Below are 23,959 nucleotides of genomic sequence, written 5' to 3' on the forward strand. Positions count from 1 at the left end.
AAATATGATGGATAGTGGCTTAGCCACTTCATCCGCCAGTTCCCTCATGACCTGCAGATGCATCTCATCGGAACTCAACTTGCCCTGTTTTCCTGTCTGGATCCTTAAGGGAGAATCTTGATATCATACAGTTATTTGTTTTGCAACATGCAGGTGGCTTAATAAAGAATCCTATTCCAGGACTTTATGTTGTTTAACATTAGAAAGTTGCTTGAATAATACAGTTTTGCTTGAGAGAGAAAGTGATTTTTCAATTAATCTGCATTTTCTACTGAAGCTCTCCTTTGTTGGAAGACTTCCACTGTGTTGCTCATTTCAGAGTAATAACAGGACAAAGGCCGCATTGCATCTGAACAAATGCTACGCTAGCTTACATAGAACAAGTATACTTATGGACAAATGCTAAATCCCAGTAAGAACCAAGTTGAGCTGGCTGAGCATGATCAACAGTCAGGCAAATCACAACAAGTACATTCTTCTTATGGAGGGGGAGACAGAGGTGGGTTGGAAGCCTCAGAATGATAGAACAAACTAGGATTTGACACTTACTCTCATATTTCATCCTTGAGCACCTGCTTCATCTCATACTATTTTTATTCCAGCATCCAGATGCAACTTTTAAAGAACACGAGCTGTTGTATGTATAGTTAATGGAAGGCTGTGCCTATATCTAGCTTTTTAGAACCACCTACACATTTTCTGTGAGAGCTCAAAATGATTAAAAACAGTTCCCAGAAAGGATTCATATGTATACCTTCTACTTCTATTGATTAATAATAGCATGTTAACTGTATTGAAAATGAGACCCTGTCACACTCTGGTTTCCATTGGTCTTTAGATAGCAACATAAATAACAGTGAAATGGCATGGGGTTTCTTTTAAGTGCAGCTTTCTCTTTCTTTGGAGGGAATTCTCCATTAAATATTCTTGTGTGAATGGTCACAGATTCTCTTACTTCTTCAGAAACTCAATAAAAGTTGTATCCTCTGTAGCTCTTGCTACCAGTCCAGTCTTCACCATGACGTGTTTGAGAAGATGAACAGTAGTATGCTACCAAAGCAGCAATGAGTGTGCAAGTGCTTATAATCAAGTCACTTTTTTACTTTAAAAACAAGGAAACTCCACGAGCTTTACACATATGTTTGTGTGTGCATGTTTATATAAGTGAACACAGGTTTCTAGAAGTTGTTTTTTAATACCGTTGTGGTAATTGCTTCTGCTTTGCTTTGTATCAGTCCTGAAATGCTGCAAGTGTGTAGTCTTTCAGTCCCGTGGAGTCTGTCGTGTGTCACAAATGCAGCTGGGCTAGTGCTTCCCTAGTGGTCGCTGAGAATCTAGTTTTCTGAAGGACTAATTGTCCTTTCCTTCTCAGATGAAGACAGGGTTGTTCCTGCAGTCTCCTATGTATTTCTGAAGATGCTTAATTTAAGGACTCAGCTTCATGCTTTCATTTAAGAGAGAATTTTTTTTTTGATTATTCAGTCACGGAAAATAGACCACATGGGTGGGAAGAAGGCTGGTGCGGAATGCATTGACAAAGTTGTAACTTCGTTAGATTTGGAAACTTGGATTATGGACTCAGGGATAACCAAGTTTATGAGTTCTCTTGAATATGTCAAATGACCTATGAAAGTGCTTTTTTAATTTACAATGCCTATGTAATTCTGAGTGAAGCCTTTAATTTCCACTATCAATATACCCTGTAATTTGAATAGTGCAGAGGGCAGAAGATTCCTTTAGATCCAAAAGCGAAATGAGCTAAGTGCAAAGGATCCTCTGCTCTCTGCTTCAGAGAACTAACCCAGTGGACCTTTCTTAGTCAGATGTTCTTCTGCTTAAATTGTTCTCTACTGAAGCTGCCATCTACATGGAGGTGTCCTTAATAGTTGGTGATGATCAGTCATTGCATGTAGGAATAATGGTAGTTGCGCTGGAACAGTTTCCAGAGAAGAGAAGGATTGAAACTGGATTTTGTTTTTAGAAACAAATTACATTCTACCACTTGCATTCTGATCTCCCACCACATCATCTACTTATGAAAAAGTGGTCTAGTGTTTATGTGTGTTGTTTCTGCACTCTGAGATCTTCAGCTGCTCTTTGTATTTGTAAAAATCCTGTATCAGATCTAAGTCACGCCTATTTGTTTAGATTTGGAAGTCACCTGTATTGGAGAAGACAAATTTTCTCATCCATTCTATACCAAAATATGCTGTGTTTGACATGGGTACTACCATTTGAAATTCAGGGGGTCTGACAGCAAAGGCAGTTGGTTCTGTGGAATTTATTCAGTGTTTGAAAATGGCCACTGTTTATTTCAGTGCTGTATCTTTGCACAGATAGAGAAGCTCATGGATAGAAGCATGAACGGAAGAACTCAGGAAAATCCCATGGCTGGATATTGGAGTAGTCGTGGGAATTTTACTTCTGTCCCTTTTGCTGTATTTCACTTTCAAGTGTCAGTTCAGCCTACTTATGTGGGTACCCTCAGTCTTCTGCTTGCATTAAGCCAGCCTAATAGGAGATGAAGCGATCCTTAAGCTGGACCATTCAGTGCTGTCAGACTAACTGAAGTTTGCAGGATAACTATAAGGGCAGGAGACATCCAAAAAAAGAGCTGTAGGTACTGTAGGGAAGAGCAGCTGTGACCCTGCTGCAAGTTAGCTGGCAAACAGCTGTCTGAACTGGACCTTAAGGTGTGCCTTGCCAGCAAGTCAACAGGCTTGGCTTTTCCCCTGAAATTTAACCTAGCTCTGTGAGTCAGAGATCCTCAAATCTTGACTGGCCTGCTGGCAGAAGACCTGGATCATACTGCAAACCGTAGGTATTTCAGTGTGATGAATGTTCCTGTGCTTTTGAAATAACAAGATATTTTCCTCTGCAACTCGAGCAGAAATGTTTCCTTCAAGGTTCTGGTTCTGTTCTAGTTTGCACAACTGCCTGTTCCCTCCAAGTCTAGCAGGATATATCCAGCCCCAAACCGGCATACAATTTTAGTGCCTTACAACAAGCTACATCACCTCTTCATAGTTCCGGTATTTGGTGCTCAAACTCGTTTCAGAACTGGTGCGAGTGGTGTTTTGATATGTAAAGGAGTAAGTGACATTAATAAGACTCTCTGATTGCTCTAGGGACACAGTGGCTGAAGCTCTTCTCAGTGATGGCTTTCTCATCCCAAAGATGGATTGTCTGAAAATGCTAAATATCAAATATGAAGGTTAGTCTTTTGAGTACCACCTAAGTAAAAAGTACATGGCTAGTGTTATGTCCAAGTCTGTTCTTTTTTTCTCATTATATTGAAATTTGTAATTCTCTGCATATTTTTCATATATCTGGCTCCTTAAACATCTTTTGATCTGTTCTCCAGACCCCTTTATCACTATGCTTAGCTATTGCTTTTGCATGAATCTCTTACCATGGAAGGATAGCTCTTCAGCACTGAACGCTGCCTGGTGAAAACGTCTTTCGAAGCTTGCATCTCTGCCCTTATCTGCAATAGTTACTGATTTCGTGAACTCCCACTAGTTTCTTCTGAAGTTTCCCACTAGTTTCACACTGAAGATCTGAAACAAATCTAAATGGGTTTTTTTTAGCCTCATTCACCAGTTGCATCTTAGTTCCCTGCTGTCTGTATGTGTGGAGTTGCATGGATTTTCTGCAAGAGAATTAGGTACCTAGAGGCAAGGAATATTAATAATTTGTCTAGTTCCTGGAGTGCCCTTGGAAACACCAACCAAAGAACTTTCCAAGAAATACCCTCTAATTTCTGTTACTGTATTACAGTAGTAAAAATTTAGGAGCTTTTTGATTCTATGTTGCTTTGTTCAGTGTGCTTTCTCTTTGCACTATATTTTTAGACAGAATAGCTCTTCATTATGTGTGAAATAAGCTCAAACCGGAAAGGGATTAGCAAAACAGGTAGATTTTCCTGTGGTTTACCATGTGATTAGATCAGCCATTGTACTTTTTGCTTTTATTGAGCTGTTGTGTTAATTGTCAATTTGCTGTTTAGTTTACTTCCCTAGCATAAGAAAATAATAGTTCAGGTTCAGTGAAGATCCCAGGAAATACCCTGGAATCAGTGACCTCAGAATAAACTACTTCATTTTGGGTTCTCTTTTTTTCCATCTTATTGCAGCAAATAAAAATGTATGGCAGTTCAAAATTCCTCAGACGTTTTACTGCTTTTGGCAGCCTTTGCTGACAGGCCTCCTTTCCCGAAGTTTTACACAGATCCTAATAGAGAAAATGTTTATGGAGTTGAAGGAGTGTTCTGACTCTTCAGAACTCCGGCCTCAGTTCTTGATCAACTGGATTTCTGAGATGCTGACTGGCATTGCCAAAGTAAACGCTGGTGAGTATGTCTGGAATTTGTATGTGTAAAAAAAGTAAGAGTCTCCTCTGTGCTGTTGTGAAAATTGGGAGAGTGATGTGACCTTTAGATGGAAAGTGAAATAACCTAATTCCTACATCTAGTCATGTGAACATAGAGCTTGTATTGTTGCATTTCTTACACTTCTCCACCTGCAGCTTATGTATGTCACGCATTTCTTAGCAAAAAATTGAAATTGTTATTGGCAACCTTGCTGCAGCCACCTCAAGATAGCAAAAGCCAATCTTTCCCATGAAAGATCAGGCCCTTAAGTGCTATTTTTTCCGGATATTATTACTTGTAGGAAATAACAGTAGCAGATAACAAAGAAAGATGTTATATGCAACCTCTTATGAGTTCCCTTTTTCTAGTTCTTTCTTCACTTGACAGAAGCCTGCCGTTACAAGCTACGTATATAGTCATGCTGTCCTTTTCTAATGCTAGAATTTTCATACCTTCTAAACTTACACAAAAATAATAAGTAGTATTTTGTTTTCTGTTCCTAACTCTTTAGAACTGTTTAAATTGGGAAACTGTGTGTTTCACTCCAGAGACAGGGGAACAGAAGAGCTTTAATTGTTCGAAGTATGTCACAGGAATTCTGTTAACAGGACTTTTATTCTGCGGTATAGTGTATCCCTGAGGAGATTTCCAGCTGGGTAATTCTGCCACCTCTTCTGTCCTCTCCCGGTCCTTGGCCAGTATCTGTGGCAGTCATGGGTTAATGTTTGATGCTTTCAGTCAGCACTGACCATATCTATTACGTACCAAGGTCCCTGAATGGTAGTAGTTCCCAGCTGTTAAGTCTACTCATTGCAGTGCCATCTGGAATGATCTTAGGTCCCAGAAGCAGTATACTACATTTATTTGGGACCATACTGTACAAACACATCTTCTGGCTTTCCTGTCTGGGATGACATGCACAGAACCAGCTTGGGAACGTCTGCATCTTACTGTGGTTACATCTTGTGGAACTAACCTAGCTGTCAGTGCATTGTAACAACCTTGATGTATTTGGTCAGTACATCTGGTCTTGGACGTGGATTGGAATTCCAGCTTATTTGAGGATGAGTGTTCCAGTAAAAACGCAGAGGGATGAAGGGCATATTTTTAATGAGTTTTGAGCACCTTGTTGTTTTCATTATCTTCTTTGAAGGGAAGAAAAGACAACACTGTAACAAACAGATGTCCATGAAGGAGCTGTTCCTCCATAAAGTTCCTTTGCAGTGGATAAGACTGACTGATAATTGCTTGGAAGCTCCTTGCTGGGCAACCCCACACCTTCTTCAGCTGTAAGTTTGATCCTATGCCCTGGGAAAGGGACAGCGAGCAGTGCTCTGTAACAGCTTTGGCCAGCTCCCTTGTGATACGCTGAGTTATATCTGTGTTCCCTTCCCTTCCTTTGCATCTAGCAGAAATTGTGGCAGGTGCATATAAAGCCCTGCTTGTTGCTGCTCATCTCCCCGTTGGCTCTACAAAGAGAAAGAGGAGAATTTAAAAGCATTGCACCTTCAAAAGGAAAGCAGACATTATCTGGGGAGGTATTAAAGAAGCAACTTGGTCAGAAGAAAAGTGACTTGGTTGCAGAGATGTGGCTGCTTGTACAGATTAAATGAATTTAGCACAGGTGGTAACTTTTTCACATGAAAACAGCAAAGCAGGAATTCAGTTAGAAGTACCCAAAGTACTTAATTTTAATCACAAACAGGGAGTATTCCAGTGTCCACCCACCAAGGAATAATCAGATTTTGCCTGTTAGAGGAGATATATGAGCAAGCTCTCCTGGAGGAAGCTCATGCTTAAAAGGCAGCTCAGCTTGATAAACCTTCATCTGGAATCTTTTCTGCTTTTAAGACTTTTACATTGTCCTTTTCCTTTCTAGGATTCTCACAATCATGAGACCTCGCTTGCCACGTTCTTCACGGAAGAACCTTCTCTATCTCGCTTCCGTTTACACGGAAGCAGATGGCCCTTTGTCCAGTCCAGGCCTCTCTTCAGACTGCAGTGAACAGCCAATTTACACTATAGAGAGCTTACAGTGGAGAGCCAGGCAAGAAAATCAGGTTAAAAATCAAGGGCAGACTGTGGAGAAACAAGAAGATGCGCTGGAGAGAGATGATGGTGTAGAGGAGGTGGAGGAGGAGGAAGAAGAGATGGTAACTGAAACAAATGCTTTGGAAGGACTTGCTCATTCTGGTAACATGGTGGCTATTGCTGAGAAAAGGGCAGCACTGCAAGGGTCCGCCTGGCAGATCACTGCAGGTAAAAAATGACTTTGTAAGACTTAGACAGTCATTGTCACTGACAAAAGTTAATTGAAATGCAAAGGCATCTCAGCCCTCTGGGCCTGGCCAGAGTTGAAGTGTGCTTCAAAATCATCTAAATGCCAAATCACTGAATTTTTTTTTTTCCAGTCTTCTGTTTATGTGCAGGATTCATCTCACTTGAACTCTTAAAATACTGTGAGTGCTTTTTCCAGGAGCATGTTGTTACTGCCTTACTAAATTTTTTATCAGGCATTTCCAAACTCTTTAAAATTTCAGTGTATCCAATTGATGGGGCAGCATATATGCCAGCTGTGAATGGCAAAGAAAATATGGATATTTCTTGGACTTCCATTTGTCAGACTTGAGGGTATTTGAAAGCACAGTTTGGCTGTGCTGGAAAGCACCAGTCATATGCTCGTCAGTTCCATACTCCAGGAAAATTGCTGTTATGACACGGTGGCAAGCAAAAGAAAGGAACAAGGCAAGTTTTTAGAGGGAATGAACAGTATATCCAGTGTTTTGTTAGATTTATTGTGGTAACTGTACTTTCTCATTGGGGTGAAGGGTTCTCTAGCTAAGAAGATTTTTGGATGCGTGATTTATGGAGGGGCTTGAAGACAAGAGGAGGAGGTTGGTGGAGAGGAATTGGAGGCAAAGTGTTATTTAAAGGAAGAAGAAGAAAAGCAGCCATTAGAAGACAATGAACTCTTGTACCTCACTTACAGGGAAATTTTCCCAAGTCAAAAAAAAAAAAGATCTGCCTAAGCAGCTTGGCTTAGTTATGCTGATGTGCAGCTTGCTGGAGCTGGACATTTTGAGAACAGAAGCAAAATTGTCCTCTCTGCTTCAGGAACTTTGGTTCAGATCAAGCAAAGCTTTCACTGAAGGAACATGCATTATGTGTTGAACCATCTGATTTTTTGAAGATTCTGTTTATGTAGTTGTTTGGGGATAAACTTAATTTCTGTTTGAATAACATCTATGTAGCTACCATCCTTAAACAATTTGAAGCTATTGCCAGTAGTTATGTACAAACCCATGACAACATGTAGTATAACAGCTATTGACTAGGTTGTTCCCCAAAGAGAAGGCTTAGCCTGTTAAATATGTATCATGGTAATTTGCCTTACAGCTGTGTTGGATGTTATCAAATGCTATATCTGCCCCTTTTTTAATTGTAAAATAACACTTAGAAAGCACTATCCTATGTCAAGATTATTTGTTCTGTTAAATGCCCAAGAATGGTATAAAAGGAAAAACAAATCTGCTGGTTCTTTAGGGCAGTGCTTGGGTTTTTCAGCAGATATCAAGTACACAAAACAAATTGGTTTCAGTCAAAGAGAAGGAAATGGCCAAGTTGTACGTGATTAGCAGGGGTCTCAAATAGTCTTGGTAATTATTGCCGGTGCTCTGGAGTGGGGTGCCTTATCTTCTGAAGGCTTCTGTCTGCTGGTCTTTGCTGAGCAGCTAGTAAGCATTCCAGAAAGAAGTGTTCTGGTTTCAGGAAAGCACATAGGCTTAAATCTCATTGTTGAAACAATGACACATAATAATTTGTATCTTTCACTTAGTTACGTGTGAAATAAGAATGAAATTTAAAGGAGGATTTCCCTGTTGGGAACTGCCTTTGAAATTTTGGCGCCACAATATAAAGGAATGGACTCACTAATGTTATCAGTTGTGATGGATGGTTTCTCATTCTGCGGTTTCTGGCCCCCATTGGAAGACAAATTTAACAAATGTGAAGTCATGGAAAAGAAACAGCAATGGATGCTCGTAAAAGCAAATAGTAGACTTTCCAAGACATTGCCATATTCTTTTTCTTTGCCACCTCATCCCAGCCACCTGTCTGTCCAGAATTGCTGTATTGGTTAATTAGGCTTCCTCAGCCTTATACTCTTCTACTTTTGTGGCTTCAGTTCATCTTTAGTCACTGTTGCACTGTTGTTGTGCAGCTGCTAATCTCAGCAAGTCATTAAGAAGCTGATGGGTAGTCTCACTGGAGGAATGAGCTACTGGATGCAAAAGTGCTGTTTTGTATCTTCGTATGTGTAAAAATGGCTCTTTCAATTTACAGAAGTTTACAGAGTAATTTTTGAAAATTAATGTATGTAAGTCAATGTGTATGTTTCAAACAAAAGTATGCGTAAAAGAAGAAGGTAAATATGAAGGGTTGCTCTAGAATACTGTGGGGTTTCTTTTAACGGACGTTGTCTCACAGTGGTTTGGACAAGCTGCACTGTGTAGAGGGCGTGATGTTACATGACTCCAAATGTGTACCTGTTGTCTCGCATACTACAGTGACTTTCTTTGGAAGAGATAGTAAGGTTAGAAATAAAATCAGTTAGAACTATCATTCAGACTTATTTTTGCTGAGTACTTGAGATTGTTCATTTTTTGCTGAGTGGTTGAGTTGCATGAGACCGTATTTGTGGGCTTGGGGGCATATTGCTTTTTGAAAATGTCTCTGGGAAGCTCCGACTCCTTGTTTATGTACTGTTTTTATACAGATGAAGTACGATGGAAGGACTTTCCTCTTGGGAAACTCCCAGGTCAGACAGATGACCCTGATGGTCTCATGTTGGATAATTATTCCATGATGTCCCTGCTTGATCAGCCAGTGAGAGATGAGTGGAAGTCTCCCAATACAAAGTGAGTAATGGTGTGGGCAGGACTTTGCCCCTGAACCATGAAATGCATTTGTGTCTCTGTGCCTTGTACTATATGATACGAAAAATTAAGGATGAGATTTCCTTTTTATTTCTGTTTGACTAAATAGTTTGATGCAAATATCTACTACTATCTCTGATATCTACTAACTGCACTTCTCATGGATTTTTCAAGTAATGTGTGTGTTTGGAAGGACCTTTGCAGTGCTGGTGTAATAGCATAAGTCTGCCCTTGAGACTGGGCTGACAACTTTCAGTGTTGTCTGGTGCTGTTAGTAGGATACAGTCTGCTGATCCCTTAGGATTACTAGTTTGGAAGTGCAGAATTTTTAAAACAAGCTACTGAGAGCTGGTGCAGAATCTGCCTGGTGATACACTGAGATGAATAACTTCACTGGGAAGAGCTGTGACCTTGCAATTAAAGCATTCAGGACCAGAAGCGTTGGAAGTCATTTAGCCTCCCCTTGATGTCAGTTTTCCCAGACTAGCTAACCTTGTCTAGGAAGGAGGAGTCATTGTAAATGCACAGTAGTTTGCTGAAGCATGTTGAGGTGCTTTAGTGGGAAAGCCTGAAGATGAGGAGAGAAGGTAGCCACAGCAAATGGCTGACTGCAGATTACTTCTGTAACACCTGAGGAAGGAATTCGCTGTACATAACTGGGCTGGGGAATACGCTGAGAGTTTCATATCAGTGAGTACAAATGTGTCTCTTTTCTGCACGCTTGAAATGGAGGCTACAGTACGCTTCCTGAGTGAGGGCTATGTCACTGCAGTCCCAGTTACTCATCCTATAGTTAACCCAGCACGAGGCAAACCCTCTTCTTGCTCTCCCCCACCACATCAGGAAACTCTTCCTGCTTGTTGGTACTGTATTAGTCTGACAGTATGCTTGCATTTTGATGGACATAGTCAGACAGAAGTTATTGCTACCTGTGTTGCTGTGACTACTCACCAGTATCATAGGAAGTTACATGAAGTAACTAACAATCATCCTTCGAAGCTGAAAGAATATACTCCACACTTACCTCCCTGCATTTGTCTCCTTGATCTTTTCCTGTCATCAAGTCTGAGAGCTGTTATTTGTAATTGCTGCTGCTCTCATTCCCTTCTGGGAATGTACTTTTGTTTTGCACTCCTTGGGTCTTTTGCACTGTCTGAAAGTTAAATGCAGTGGTCATAATTGGCAATAAAAATGTGATTTCCATGGTATCCTTTGAGGAAGCCAGCTTATAATCTTACCATCTTCACTCCTGCTGCTCTTTCTAAAAGAAACCATTGCAAGGATTATGAGATACTGCTGTTCAGCAGTTTGAAAGTTATTAGCACAGCCTCAGCAGGCTTGAAAATTCAGTTTCTGTTAACTGGGGCTCTGATCCTCAGCCACAGTATGTTGGCATTGCCCAGTGACCTTTTCAGAGCTGCAGCTAGTAATTTAAGCTGCAGATCTGACCTCAGTAAAGAAACACAGGTTGTCATGGAAATAATGGTAGCATTCTATAAAGATTTAGTTAGATCACCTCTGTTACTAAATGAAGCTTATCCAGTTAAACCATCCCATTGAAGGAATTTTAATAGGGTCATTGTTTCACCCTTTGAAGTCAAAAGAACTTGAATGCTGAAAACTATCAAATCAATTTCATCCCATACAGAATAGGAGAAGGGTTTATATGTATGTTAATCCAAGGAGCACTTCAGAATATAAATGAATGGCCGTCATTTTCTTAAACACTTGATAGGATAACTTTCTAATCAGTGATTCTTGCCCTGTAGTTGATGGGCCCAATCTAGTAGCTTCCAAAAAAAGTGATTAACAGTGACAGTCATGCAGCCTGGCGTGTAGCACTGGGAAGAGCTCTTGCACATACTCATATTTTCACATATTCAGAGTTGTCATCAGATTAGCTTCTGGTTCCAAACCTTCCAAAGAGCAAGGTTTCCATTCTTCTCCATCTTCTTCGTCATCCTCCCAGGGACTAGTCTGCTCTTTTGTCAGTTCAGACCTGCTAAGAGGATGTTGCTTCTGCCTGATTCATCCAATCGAAATGTAAAATTAGCATCTCAGATTGCTAGGTAATAAAAAAGAAACTATCCTTCTTACTGCTCCTCTTCCTGATGGTCCAAATACTTAATGAAGTCCTTGGTTCCAACACTTCTACAAGAGGCAGGACCAAACCTGCCTTTCTTGATATCGAGAGGTTAAATGAGTTATCCTTTTTGCATCCTCTCGAATGATGTTAATCACTGACAAGGCCTGTGCTTCAAGTGCTGCATGAATTTCCTCTCCGACTGTGAAGACAGCAGGTAACCATTTGTCTTCTGATAGTTTATCATCACAAAAAGAAGAGTAAAACTATACTAGATGCAAAAAAACCCTTTTGATTCAGTGGAAGTTGCCCTTTGGTGTCAGCTAGCCGTGAATCATGTTTCTTGCAACACGTTTCATGTTGGGAATAAGGCAAATTCCTGGAATTTGCATATCTCCTTCTAGTCTGCAGAGCTCCGGCACTCTCAGTGTAGTCACAAATGATAGAATACTTGATCTCAGAGACTTTAAACATCAAGCTCTTTGACCTGGTGTGTAGGTAGGTGAGATCACCAATAAGCAGGAGGAGCTGCAGCAGAATTCTAATTGGCTACAGTAATCAGTATGAGTTGGCATCTAGCCAGCAGGCTCTGCCAAGAGATGGGTGGGGTTTTGTTAATCTCATCCTTACTGATTCAGTTGATTTTTCGATGCACAGTAGCTGGAATCATCATTGTGGAGGCTGTAATGAAGTGTATGTGGAGTAATGTGATTCACTGTTCTGGCTTGTGTGTAAACTGCTACTTGAAATGAGCTGTAGCGTGTGCCCTTTCTGACTTGTCTGTTGTAGGCTTCAGGTGTTCTACAATCCAAGTATATTTCTTGGAGTGGTTTCTAGAGTAACAGGAATTAAAAATCACCTAATGATTCCAGGTTCTGCTCTACAAACAAAGGAATTCCTCTAGATATAAACTTTATATCATGCCACTGATGTAGATGTTAAAGGAGCTAGAACTTGGCCATACTGCTGTCTGAAAATCCACAGCATGTATTACTCAATTCATTTGTTAATAAAAATTAACTACAATTACTAATAAATGGGGTTTTGTCATTTTGCTTTGGACATCAACAAAATCTTTGCTAGTGTCAGCAGGAGTTGAAGTGAGTGCTAGTACTGAAGTGTGATTAGTTACAGACTTACTCTGAGTGTGGAAACATCTCTGTTAAATAAAATTTACAATAGAATTAAGAATAGAAAATTTTGGTCAAATTATCATGGAATATAAGTCATCTCACGTGCATCTCCGTCCCATTCCAAGCCCAGGCTGCAACCAACCTCGAAAGGTGATCTGGTCCAACCTTCCATGGGAAAGGGAGCCTAGATGAGATTATACAAACTCCATCCTTGCCAAATTCCTCTTACCTAATAGGGTAAGCTTGATAGCAGGAGGGATTGTGCAAAACAACCCCAGAAGGCGAAAAAAAGCCACCAGGCTTTTCTATTTCTGGATTCCTGAGAAATGTGAGTATTTTTGGAGAGAAAACAGCAAGCAGAAACTATTGCTGCCCAATGTTTGCAGGTGATGTGCTTGCCAGTATTTTATCCTTGCCGCTTTTCTTCCACACGTTATGTGGTAACAACAGTAGTTTAGGATCTTTGGTAATCTGTGTCTGTTTCTTTTACCTCTAATCCTCCGGTTGCGGGTGGTCGGAGAGATGACCTGGTGGTTCTTTTGTTGGTCTCCCAGCCACAGCTGTTTCGCCTCCTTTTCCCTTCCTGTACCAGTGGTCATTCTGCTGCAGGTTCCAGCATCTGTGATGGTGAGAGTGAGCAGGTAGTTGTTTGTTTTGTTGAATACAAGTGCCAACAGTGGCAATATGCTCCTGTACTCTCACAGGGAAGGTGAAGAATTGAGATTTATCACCATGACAACATTCTCCTGTATCCCAAATTCCTCAAAAGTCTGTGCCATCAATGTACTTGCTAGCTGCTCCTTCAGCTGGCAAAACACCTTGCAGTTTCTATTGCTTTTTCAGCAAGGTAATTAACTGTGTTCTCATTGCTTTTACTTTAGTTTTGGCTGCTTTCATTTAATCCCCACTAATTCTACCTGCTACTGTTACAAGTTTTGCTTGCTAGCCCTTCATAAGAAAGGCTCTGCTGTGGATGCTGGCAGCTGACCTGGAGATGTTTTCTAGGTGGTGTTTCCAATGTATTTTGGTTATGTTCCAACACAAAAAAGTCCTCTGGGTTTAGAGTTCCATCATAGTTCCTAACAACTAGAAAGCAGAACCGTGAAGCAAGCAACCACTGGGTGCTCCTGGTCATGCTACACCTTCAGTGTTACGTTCCTTTCTCCTTCTTACCAACTTTGACACTTGTAGCTGCTTTTGTGATGCTCAGTTGTTGCAGTGAGTCATGTGAGGCAGTTCAAGTCTTGGCAGTTTTACAGCACTGGCAAGCACTAGTTGACTGTTATGATTAAACGGTGACTTGGTAAAGCTTCCAGCATGGCCCTGACTTATTATCGCCTCTTGTGACTTCAGAATAAATGCAATTTAATTCTTTGGATGTGGAGGGCATATAAGGGTAGTAAGAAAGAATTTTGGGCAGTAAAACTTGTTAGGATTTCTGAATATCTATTAAATATCCAAAGTTTGCTTTCCTTATCGTACTTCAAGAGCAAAGCATCACGGTGTCATTAACATGGAAGCTGGAACTGTGGTTCTGGGAGTTACAATGTCTGTGAAGGTGCTTTGAGATTCTTGCTTGAATATTCTGCAAAGGTACATATTTAAAGGATCTTAAGAAAAAAACCCAAACACAAAACAACCCGCACTTCAACAAGTGCATCTAAACACAAGGCTGACTTTTGGGTCAGCAAGTTTCTGATTCACAAACTGCTGGCAGGTGGGAGGGTAACTGGGACCACTGTTCTTCTGTTCTGTGCTTGTGCGCTTACTTAGGAGTCTGCTTTTGAGCATAGTTGAAGACGGGCAACTCAGACCTTTGATCTCAGCTAGTGCAAACACTTACGTACTGGAACTGATGTGCCGCTAGATCTGAACCCTGGTGCATGCTCTGGAAGATCTCCTAGGATGCATTCATCATCCCTTCTCCCTGAATGTTGATAGTCTAGGAAATATGCGTGGCTGTTTTTTTTTTTAAAAGGCCTCTTTCTCATAACAAACTTGTCAGGGGTATTTTTCTCCCCTCCATGCTGTAAAAAGCATAGGAAAGTCAGATTTGTACTTGGTCATAAACAACCTGCAACATGCAGGTTTAAAAAAAAGTGCATAGCTGTAGAGTTGCTCTAGTTTTAAAACAAAATGAGAAGAATATTTATACTGCTAATTAGACACTGAAGTGGATTCTCATAGTTACGAATGAACCATTGTCTTTATTTGTAAGCTGTTCTTTGGAAGGCACCGTTCAATGATTTTCCACAGGTAAGCCGTTACTTATCCATGCTTTAGGTAATGTTCTCTAGTTTTTACTTTCTAGGACTTGCTTATGATTCCATTGCTTGCAACAAATTAGAAATAAGCGATTCTTGCTTCTGGGTATCTGAAAAGAAGCAGCAAGTCATACAGAACAAACATGGCTATGGGGAAATGCTAGATCAACCTGTCTGTACACAGGAGGAGAGCAAATATGTTGCTATAAGATAGAAAAAACTGTCTGTCAGCCAGTTGAAGATTTCCAAGAGGTTCTTGGGCTCTAGGCTCGGTTGAAGTATATAAATTTCCACGAATTTCTGCTCTGTACTATACTTGTGTAACTTTAATGGGAAATTTTGCTAGATATACTTAGCAGAGGCAAGAACCTTGGAATAACATGGGTTATCTTCAGGAAGCAGTGCGCTCTATGCCGTAGTACTTGCCTACACGCTTGACTGTGGCCCCTACCTTGACTTGGAGAATAAGCTGCCGGTAATCAGAAGACAAAAGTTCGGCAAGGCACAAAGCCCCAGTGTTCCTGGAAGAGACAAACCTGATTTGCATGATAAATTGTTGCTCACATGTGCCAAAACACTCCTCTTGATATCTGAAAATGGACAGCTGGAAGGACGTGTTTTTTCCAGTTTCTTTGGTGCTTTTTCTTATGGTAAGATAGAAAGATGCTTAGTTATTTGGTGGTTGCAAAGATATGAAAAAATAGGTGGGGACATTAAGGAATTCATGACAGAGTGGTTGGTGTGGATTGATTGTTCGTAGTTCTGTGATTAGGAGGAACCTGCCGTTTCATTTTGTAGTGCAAAGTAGTAGATTGTCCTGGAGAGAATTATACCTTTTCTGCGATGCCTGGCCTGGGGATAAGGGTGGAATTTCTGTAGTGGTGCTTTACAGAGAGGCTTACACTGATGTTGCTGTGGAACTGGCCATCAGTGAAACCAGTTACACAAGCTGGTTTAAAAACCTTGCTTTAAAAAAGGGAGGGGAAGCCTGAGCCACCAGTAAATATCTTGCAGTTAAGGTTGAGGGTATCATTTACTTTTTACCTACAGTATTCTGTTCTCTTCATGTACCATGGAAATAAAAGAAGAGGGAAAGTGATGTACACAATGTGGCTGACTTCCTGAAGAAAGCATGTTTAGAGCTGATTTCTGCTGCAGCTCATTGCCTAATGATTACTTTACAGAAGCAGAATGAGTCCCCACTAACAGCTGCATTGCAGACAGCGTGTTCCCTCTTCTGTGTAGCACAGAACTACTTGTACTTCCTGGACTCTTACCACAGAGAAACCCAAAGCAATTGACAAAGCAGGCGCGTAAGTAATCATCTTGCTAACCCCAAAGTTCAGCCACTTCTTGGGTGGAACATGGTAGCAGCTAAGACAAGCATAGCAGAAGTATGCTGGAAAAGTACTATGCTGGAAACTTAAAATAGCAAAGGTCACACTTACCAATTTCTACTCGCTGTAGGCTGTTTTTTTTCGTATTGTCATCAAAATAGTCTTCTGCATAGATTGCTGCATGCCTTTTCTTCATATTTTAATATGAAACGATTTCAGCATATATTCAATGATGAAATTGCTATAGCGGTGTATAATTAATTGCTTCAAGGAATTTGTAAATTGTCTTGAAATTTGCTTTAATCAGAATTTGCTGCTGTCATCTCTGAAGACACCTGATTTTAAATAATGTCAATGGCAATATTTATGATTGCTCTTACATGATTCTCGTGTAAGTTCCAAGACCTTGTTTTCCAGAAGATGCCTCAAAAGAACCTGAGGCTTTGCTTCAAATCATAGCATTCTTCCTGTTCTTATCTTCTTGGCTTCTGCACTGCATCTGTTTGTGGCACAAAGGTACGGAAGTGCATTAAGGCATCAGTGGTGTCATGACTGTAAAGCTATACAAGACAGTACTGGTTCAAAGAGTTTTTCTAGCCTAAAGGACAGGAAAAAGAGGAGTCAAAACCCACTGGCAAATCCAGAAGGTGGATTAATTTAAATTTATTGTCGTTAACTGCTTTTGATATTGGAGAAGAAGCAAACCTGTGGGAAAGGAGCGTGGTTTGATGACTGGAGGCGTGTTTCCTCATGTTGTATTTAGGCATGAACAGGAGCAGGGAGAGATGACAAACCATTTCTCATGACAAACCTGTTCCCTTATTGCCAGAGGTGTGGGGATGTAGAATGGACTGGAGTAGTTACAACAGAATCTGAAAGACCTAGAACCTGTGCTCATTTCAAGAAAAGCATGGTTGCACCAGCAGGGTGGGAAGCTGGCTCTAGCCTGCTTTTCAATGCTGGAAATAAAGAGGCACCCTTTGCCAGGGTAGAGAGGCTCATTGATGCTGCGAAGAGTTAGCATGGCAGTCTGGGTGACTTTTATACTAGAAAACCAGGATTGAGTTGGTGAGTAAAAAGGTTCATTCCTCCTTATCACTTCTGCTGGTCTGTATCCTACCTCAGCTCTATCTGCCCTGGGTTGTCTTGTATCAAGAAAGTTTTGGTTTTGACATTAAGCTCTGTCTGTCCCTGAACAAGCAAACAAACTGAGATTAGGTTCAATCTTTCTCTAATATCTACATTAGTCTGAGCCCACAGCAGTGTTTTGCCTACACTGTTCTGTGCTGCTACAGATTTAATACAGTCTTTTCAAGTGAGTAGTGTTGTGCACTGCAAAAGCTGAGTTGTGCTAGCAGAGCAGAGCTGTTGGGTCATTCCTTAAATGGAAGGAATTAGTGTTAAGCTTTTTTTTTTTTTTCTTTGGAGAAGGCTTTTCCCCTTCCTGAGTGGGGAGAGAGATTCCTGGATTTATTAGGAAGTGACAGAAGGAGATAGTTGAAATCCAAGAAGATAGCAAGGGAATAGAGGGAATATGCAGGCAGCTTCAAGGTAAAGGGGAAGATAGAATTCTGGAAATGATTTGTCTTTTGCAAAGGGGATTAGGATGACCAGTTTATCTGCTCTTCCCCAGTCCAGTGTATTTTATGACTGTGTTTGCAGTTGAATTTGGTTACCTGCACACTTCCAATAGCGTGACGTACTTTGCTTGCTTCTTATGGTAGATACTTTCTGTTACCCAGCTGCCTGATACTGCTTGCCTTGTGGTTTCCCAGTACCATCGAGAACTATTTTGTTGAAATGGAAGAAGGGGCATTTAGCTGAAGACACCTAATTAATGCATTTTAGTTAGAAGCACTATCTTAAATGTTGCTGCATATGGTATCCCATTCCCCCCCCCCCCCTTCCCTTAAAACTAGGCAATTTGGTGATGCAAATCAGTGTGAATAAATGCACTGTGCTGCAGCATTGGACAGAATTTAAACTACTCATAGGCATGGAATGGCTCTCGCTTAGCTTAAACTATGCAAGATCATTACTAATGGTAGTCACTGAGGACAACTTCATGGAAAGCTTTCTGTGGAACAAAAGAACAACCTCGATTTGTTTATGTAAGATTATTTTTTTTAAAAAAAAAAGAAGTAAAAATAATACAATGGCATCAGAAGAATGCAGTGACCTGGTGTAGCATGCGGGGTCTGTTTTCCTGAAATTCAGTCTCGGTGCAGTAGTAGAAAGGCCTGGGATAAATTTGAATTACAGAAAGCAGGGTCCTCAAAGAGCGGGAGCGAGCAAACAAAGGTGACATTTCTTATCCTTAAGAAAAAGGGCGTGTTAGGCATAGCTGCCACCAAATTGCTTGAGCCTGGGTCACTCTGAACTTTAAAGGTAGTTAATACTGAAATAAATTGCCTAGGGAGACTGTGGAGTCTTCATCCTTGGAGACTGGATGTGAGCCTGGGCAGCCTGTTCTGGACAACCTGAGCAGGGGGATTGGACTAGATAATCTTCAGAGGTTTCTTCCAACCTCAGTGATTCTATGAAAATATCTCTGCTCATTTCTCTTCCTGCTTCCTCAATGAAAACTGATAATAGCAATAAACTGCTGAAGTAGTTTTCGTAATAACCTAAAAACTAACTGAAAAGAAGCCTTCCCATGTAACCACTTTTGTCCAGAATGAAAACTAATTTGAGGGGTTTGTAGGAACAGTAGGACTATCCTGTGGAATCTAGCTAGTACTTTTTTTCAGGAGTAGTATATTTGAGGACATATAAATTAACCGCAAATGGCCTGAGATTAGGAAAAAAGCAACTTTATAATACACATATTTTATTGTTTCTGTTTGGTTTTGTGCAGTCTTCTGAAACACCATGTTCTGGCTACTCAGAGAGCAAATACGGGAGTCTTTAGGCTGTGGATTTCATTTCATTGTGCAACTTCTGTTCACCTAACGGTATTTGACCTCTTACAGCCTGCAAGAAAAACAGATATGTCTTTCTTTTCTCATTTTTGAAAGGATGATAATTTCTCTACTGGCCTCAGAATTGAAGATCTTTTGATCTGTGATTGAACTGGGAAAAAAAAAATCTTTAAATATCTTTTATTTTCATTAAATGGTAGAGTTCTCATAGGTTAGCAAGTAGTATGGTGTCCTTTCACCTCAGTGACTCAGACTTCTTTCCAGGCCTGCCAGTAAACGTTTCACGAAGTGGGTCCCAAGCAGCAAATAGTCCGTCAAAAGAAGAGTCTGTCTCGTGCGGAGGCGTGTTTCCTCACGTTGTATTTAGGCATGAACAGGAGCAGGGAGAGATGACAAACCATTTCTCATGACAAACCTATTCCCTTATTGCTAGAGACGTAGATCAACTTCTACAACCATCTAGATCAAACTAATTGACCAGTTATTGTTTCCTTCCCTTATCAGTAGCACTGGGTTCCTTTGGAGGAAGATGCCTGGACTGCATTTTGGAATATGATTTAGTCATGGGGAGGTCCGATTGTATATTGATTGCAGACTAAAAAGTTGCAAGCCAGTTATATAGATTTTGGTGCTTCATTGTGCAGACTCTGAAAAAAGCCAGCGGGTGTTGCTTTCCCCTCTACCCCCAAGAATTGCTTTCCACGTGGCCTAAGATGCAGAGAGGAGTCATTGCAAGAGCTTCATCTCTATTCAGCCAAGGAGGTGGTTTTCTTTTTCTCCTCATGTGCTGCTTCTGGTTTGCTGTTTTTTGAACGGTGTAATGTGTCGTGCAGCTTGTATTACTAGAAAATACCCATGTAGAAAATGAAAAAGCACATACCAGGCCAAAAGTAGCACGTGTTTCTGCATCTCTTTGGGTGGGTGAAAGAGGCAGACAGATTCTGCCACTCAGATCACAGCCTGGCAGGAGGCCAAGGAAAAAAGCTCAGAAAGAAACATGAGGAAAACCTGTTGTGAAATAAAATAAAAAGGAGGAGAACCTGATTTATTCCTGTAGCTCTGCCTGGAAACAATCCAAGTTTCATCAGGAGTGTTACAACAGCAGCTGGTTCATTCTTACTTCCCTGGCATAGCAGCTTCTCGGTGTGCCAGAGGCCATGTGGCATCAGAAGGGTTGTCTTGACTTGCGCAGAGGCAGAAGGAAGCAGATTTTCCTGGCTACTTCTCGTGTATTCTTCCATGTAGAAACTTTGTCCACTGTATGGCAGCTACGTGGGTTTTCTGCTTCCTCTTCAAAAGGGGTTTGCATGGGCTATTCCAGAAGGGATGTTTGCTTTTTACTTCTTGTTTGATGCCACCCTCCAACTTCTCTATCTGCAGAGAGCTGTTCTGCCAGGCTCACTGTAGTGGTACCACAGTATGGTATGAAAGGTTGTGAAAATTTGATGCTTTACTTTGAAAATATCCATAAGATGCTTGGAAAAAGCATCTGCAGCGTAGACAATGGGACATGCCCTTTCTAAAAGCCGTGGCCATCTTTTGTCTTTCTCTCTGGCTGCACAGACGTAAAGCAAATGAAGGTAATGAACTGCAGAAAGGGTTTCCTGGAGCATGGAGTTTGACATTAATTTGGAAAAAGGGCTTTGGGCAAGTCATGTAACAAAAGCAGAACCTCTTGCTGCAGCCCTAATTCACCAGGTCCACAGATGAGAGTGGAGTGCTTGGTGATCTTATGATGCATTTAATCTATGTTGTTTAACATCTGCCTGAATTCTGCCTGCCTCGTTTGAGGTCTGCACTTCTTAGTAGTTCCTATGAATCTGTAACAAAACTTGATTACATACCAGAAAAAATAAGTTTCAGCTGACAACCTCCATTCCCTTTTAAAGATGAACTCAATCTTGAGAGACAATCAAGAGCCCATCTCAATTCCTGTTTCACTTCTTTTTCTTCTTTTGTTGTTGTTTCTGGAGGTTCAGAAAATTGGAGAATGTGCCTTCCCTATGCTGAAAGCAACAGCCTAGCTATCTACAAAGTTTTCCCCCGCAAGGTTGCTGGATGAGTAATTTTTTATTCTTTCCCTGCTCCTTTTTTTTCTGCCTGCCACAGTTTGGCCTCTCACGGAACTTTTTACACACAGTTTCTCTGGTTTGCGGTCAGATCTTCCCAGAGACAAGCATGCTGTTTCCAAAACAGAATAGCCCGAATCTCAGAGAAGCAAAAGAGTTCAAAAAGAGCTGAATCCAGCCAAACCCAGTGAATTTTGAGGCCATATGCCATTGTCACATGTTTAGCTGCCTTTGCAAATATACTATTGGAAAAAACTCATGGCAAGCAAGTGGCTGGGGGACAGAGTAGCACTGATTATGGAAAAGGTACTTTCTCCCTTGAATCCCAAGTAATGAAGTGCTATTACTCTGCTTGGCCATACCCTAGTTTCATCGCTCCTGAACAGCGGTTGATCTGCTGTGATGAGCTTGCTCTTGGCAACCCTCACACAGTACAGTTAAGGCAGAGGATTATGTCAGTGTCTGTCCTCTGAGTCCCTGTCCTGGGAATGACAGCAGGTCTGTGAAGTCTTGAATGATGAGGAGTACACATCACAAGGGCGGAAAAATTATCCCATTAGCAGGCTGAATGCAGGATCGTTTCCAACAGCCAAAGGAAGACCATCAGGTCCTTACAGTAGGTGCGATGGCTGTGATGTTTGTGTGTTGGCTTTGTCTGCAAGGCCTCTACAAGTGTTTCATCTGAGCAGGGAGTGTTGTCTAAGAGATGTTTTGACCTTAAAGGGGAAATTATCTGTCTCTGAGGAGGTTTGAACAGCAGCCTCTGCTATACAGCCAGTTATTCCAGTACTGAACATCTGGAAAAAGCATTGAGGTTTTTTGTGTATAGCTTGAAGTTGCTATATAAATAAAACTTTCCAAACATCTCGGCCTTGTTTGTAGAAATTATTTTCTGCCTTCAGAGGTTTTTGGGTTTGTTTTAACATAAGACATAAGTTCCTGTGATGCTTGGATACTTTGGAAAAGCTTGCAGTTCATTCCTCCCTGATCCCAAAAGATTGTGTTCTTCGGTGGGTTTTCTGGTGTATGCTGTGTGTGTGTGTTGGCAAAGTTTGTGTTTAGTGTTGAGTAGCTGCTGTCATCCTCAGGCAGACATTTTGGGTTTTATGATAAGCTTATGTGCTTTTTGTTTACTCCTAGTGTCAGTTTTACCTGACGGCAGGGGCAAATTTGGCAAATACTGACCACTTGAAAGTTTTCGGAGGGTGGAGTTGTTGACATGCAATTGCTCTAAGGATTGCATCAAGTGGTTGCACTGACAGTTCAAAACCAGGATTCATCATTTAACGGTCATGGATAATGACAGGATTTTGTGGTCCTAAGGATGAGATGCATAAGCAGGTAGGTCAGAGGGATGGTTAATGTGTGCCGAAGGGTGAAGACAGCCAGTAGGCAGGGAATATATTCTTATCCTGGAGGGTGCTAGGTTGTAGCCAGAAGTACATGAGCTCTCCTTGGGCGAAGTGAAAAACATGCACAAGACAACCATTTTTTCCCTTTTTCTCCTTCACAATGTCAAGTTTCAAGTTGATCCTTTAAAGATTTGTTTTATTGATAAAGTTTAGCTTTTACCTTCACCACTCTCATAAAATGAATAAAAATGATAAAACAAACGCTTACCTGACGTACTTAACAACATGGTAGTGATTTAAGTTCCTTCACATAGTAAAGCTTTGGGTAGGGCAAGGTTTACATACGTTCTCCAACTGTTCTTTGAGCCTTGCGTTTGACAGTGCCTTATGTGTCGGAACACTGCATAAAATCTTACTTGTTCCTTTGTGTGCTGTGTCAGCGAGTCCTGTAAATGGGTCATTGTTTGGGGGATCTCCTGGGACTCAGCCCTAAACTGGGTAACTTCTGCAATAAAAAGGGATTTTTACGCCTGTTTGAGTGAGCCACCTTCTAAAATTAGAAATTACTTAGCATGCTGTGGGTGTCAGCAAACAACTTCCTTTAGAGTCTCTGTAAATGCACGAGTTTCTGTGACTTCTTTGTAGGAATGTCTGGTTTCCATGTGCAGAACGTATAGCCATTGTAATATTTTTGTTTTCATGTCAGCTCCTTGCTGGGTTGGCATTTCACCTGATGAGCTTGTATTCCTAGCTGCAAAGGACAGATGGAGGTTCAGATGAAAATGGTTGTGGGGTTATTTCTGAAGTCGTGTCTCCCTCACAATTGTTAGTAACTGGTAACCATTCCTTTGGTTTGTGCTTCCGTGCCTTTGGCACCTCGGGACTGTTGGCGTCTCTTGAATGAACCAGTTAAGAACTAAGGACATTCCAGCAGCTAGGTGTTCAGAACTAAAAATGAGAAATGACGTTTTGGTTTGGAAATAAAACTTGGTAACAAGTTTAAAGTGCTGTCAAAATTACTTTGGTGATATGAGCTTCTAAATTGGCTTAGTGCTTATGTGCTTTGTTTCTCTTCCTCTTGCAGCTCTGCAGAATTGAATATTCCTGTGACAGGAGGATTGTTATGGACCCAGAATGACTTCCATAAAATAAAAAGTGGCCTTCAACTTTTCTAAGACAGCAGAGTGCTCTGTGACTTTCAGTATTGCACAAGATAAAGTGGCACAGAAGAACTAGTAATGGTGACACGGAATTAGCCACACCAGGATATTTTTTTTTTTGTGAAGATTTACTGATTTTTACCGTGTAAAATCAGTATTTTATAAAGGTGGTGTGTTTTAAGTTCCATGTGTAGTAACCATTGTCTTGTTTAACCACTGTGCTGAACTTTTAGCTCTGGTTGATGGTTGCCCAATACAGTTACGAGTACTTCGGAATCCCTCAGTGTTCCTTGATTATTTTCATGGTTAATAAATACAACTGACTGAAGGCAAA

The 23,959-nt window shown here is 40.9% G+C and overlaps 1 protein-coding gene across 1 annotated transcript; it reads left to right on the forward strand.

Annotated features, from left to right (window-relative positions):
• Positions 1-3,128: 3,128 nt before the first annotated feature.
• Positions 3,129-23,959, forward strand: LOC104165781 (ribosomal biogenesis protein LAS1L-like; the record flags this gene model as incomplete). Its single annotated transcript, XM_009705518.1, has 6 exons — positions 3,129-3,214; positions 4,136-4,351; positions 5,526-5,661; positions 6,252-6,631; positions 9,147-9,288; positions 23,550-23,959. Coding segments are annotated over 6 exons (1,051 nt in total), but the record flags the coding sequence as incomplete, so codon positions are not given.

The sequence above is a fragment of the Cariama cristata genome, unplaced genomic scaffold (assembly GCF_000690535.1).
Source record: "Cariama cristata isolate BGI_N322 unplaced genomic scaffold, ASM69053v1 scaffold2488, whole genome shotgun sequence".
NCBI lineage: Eukaryota > Metazoa > Chordata > Aves > Cariamiformes > Cariamidae > Cariama > Cariama cristata.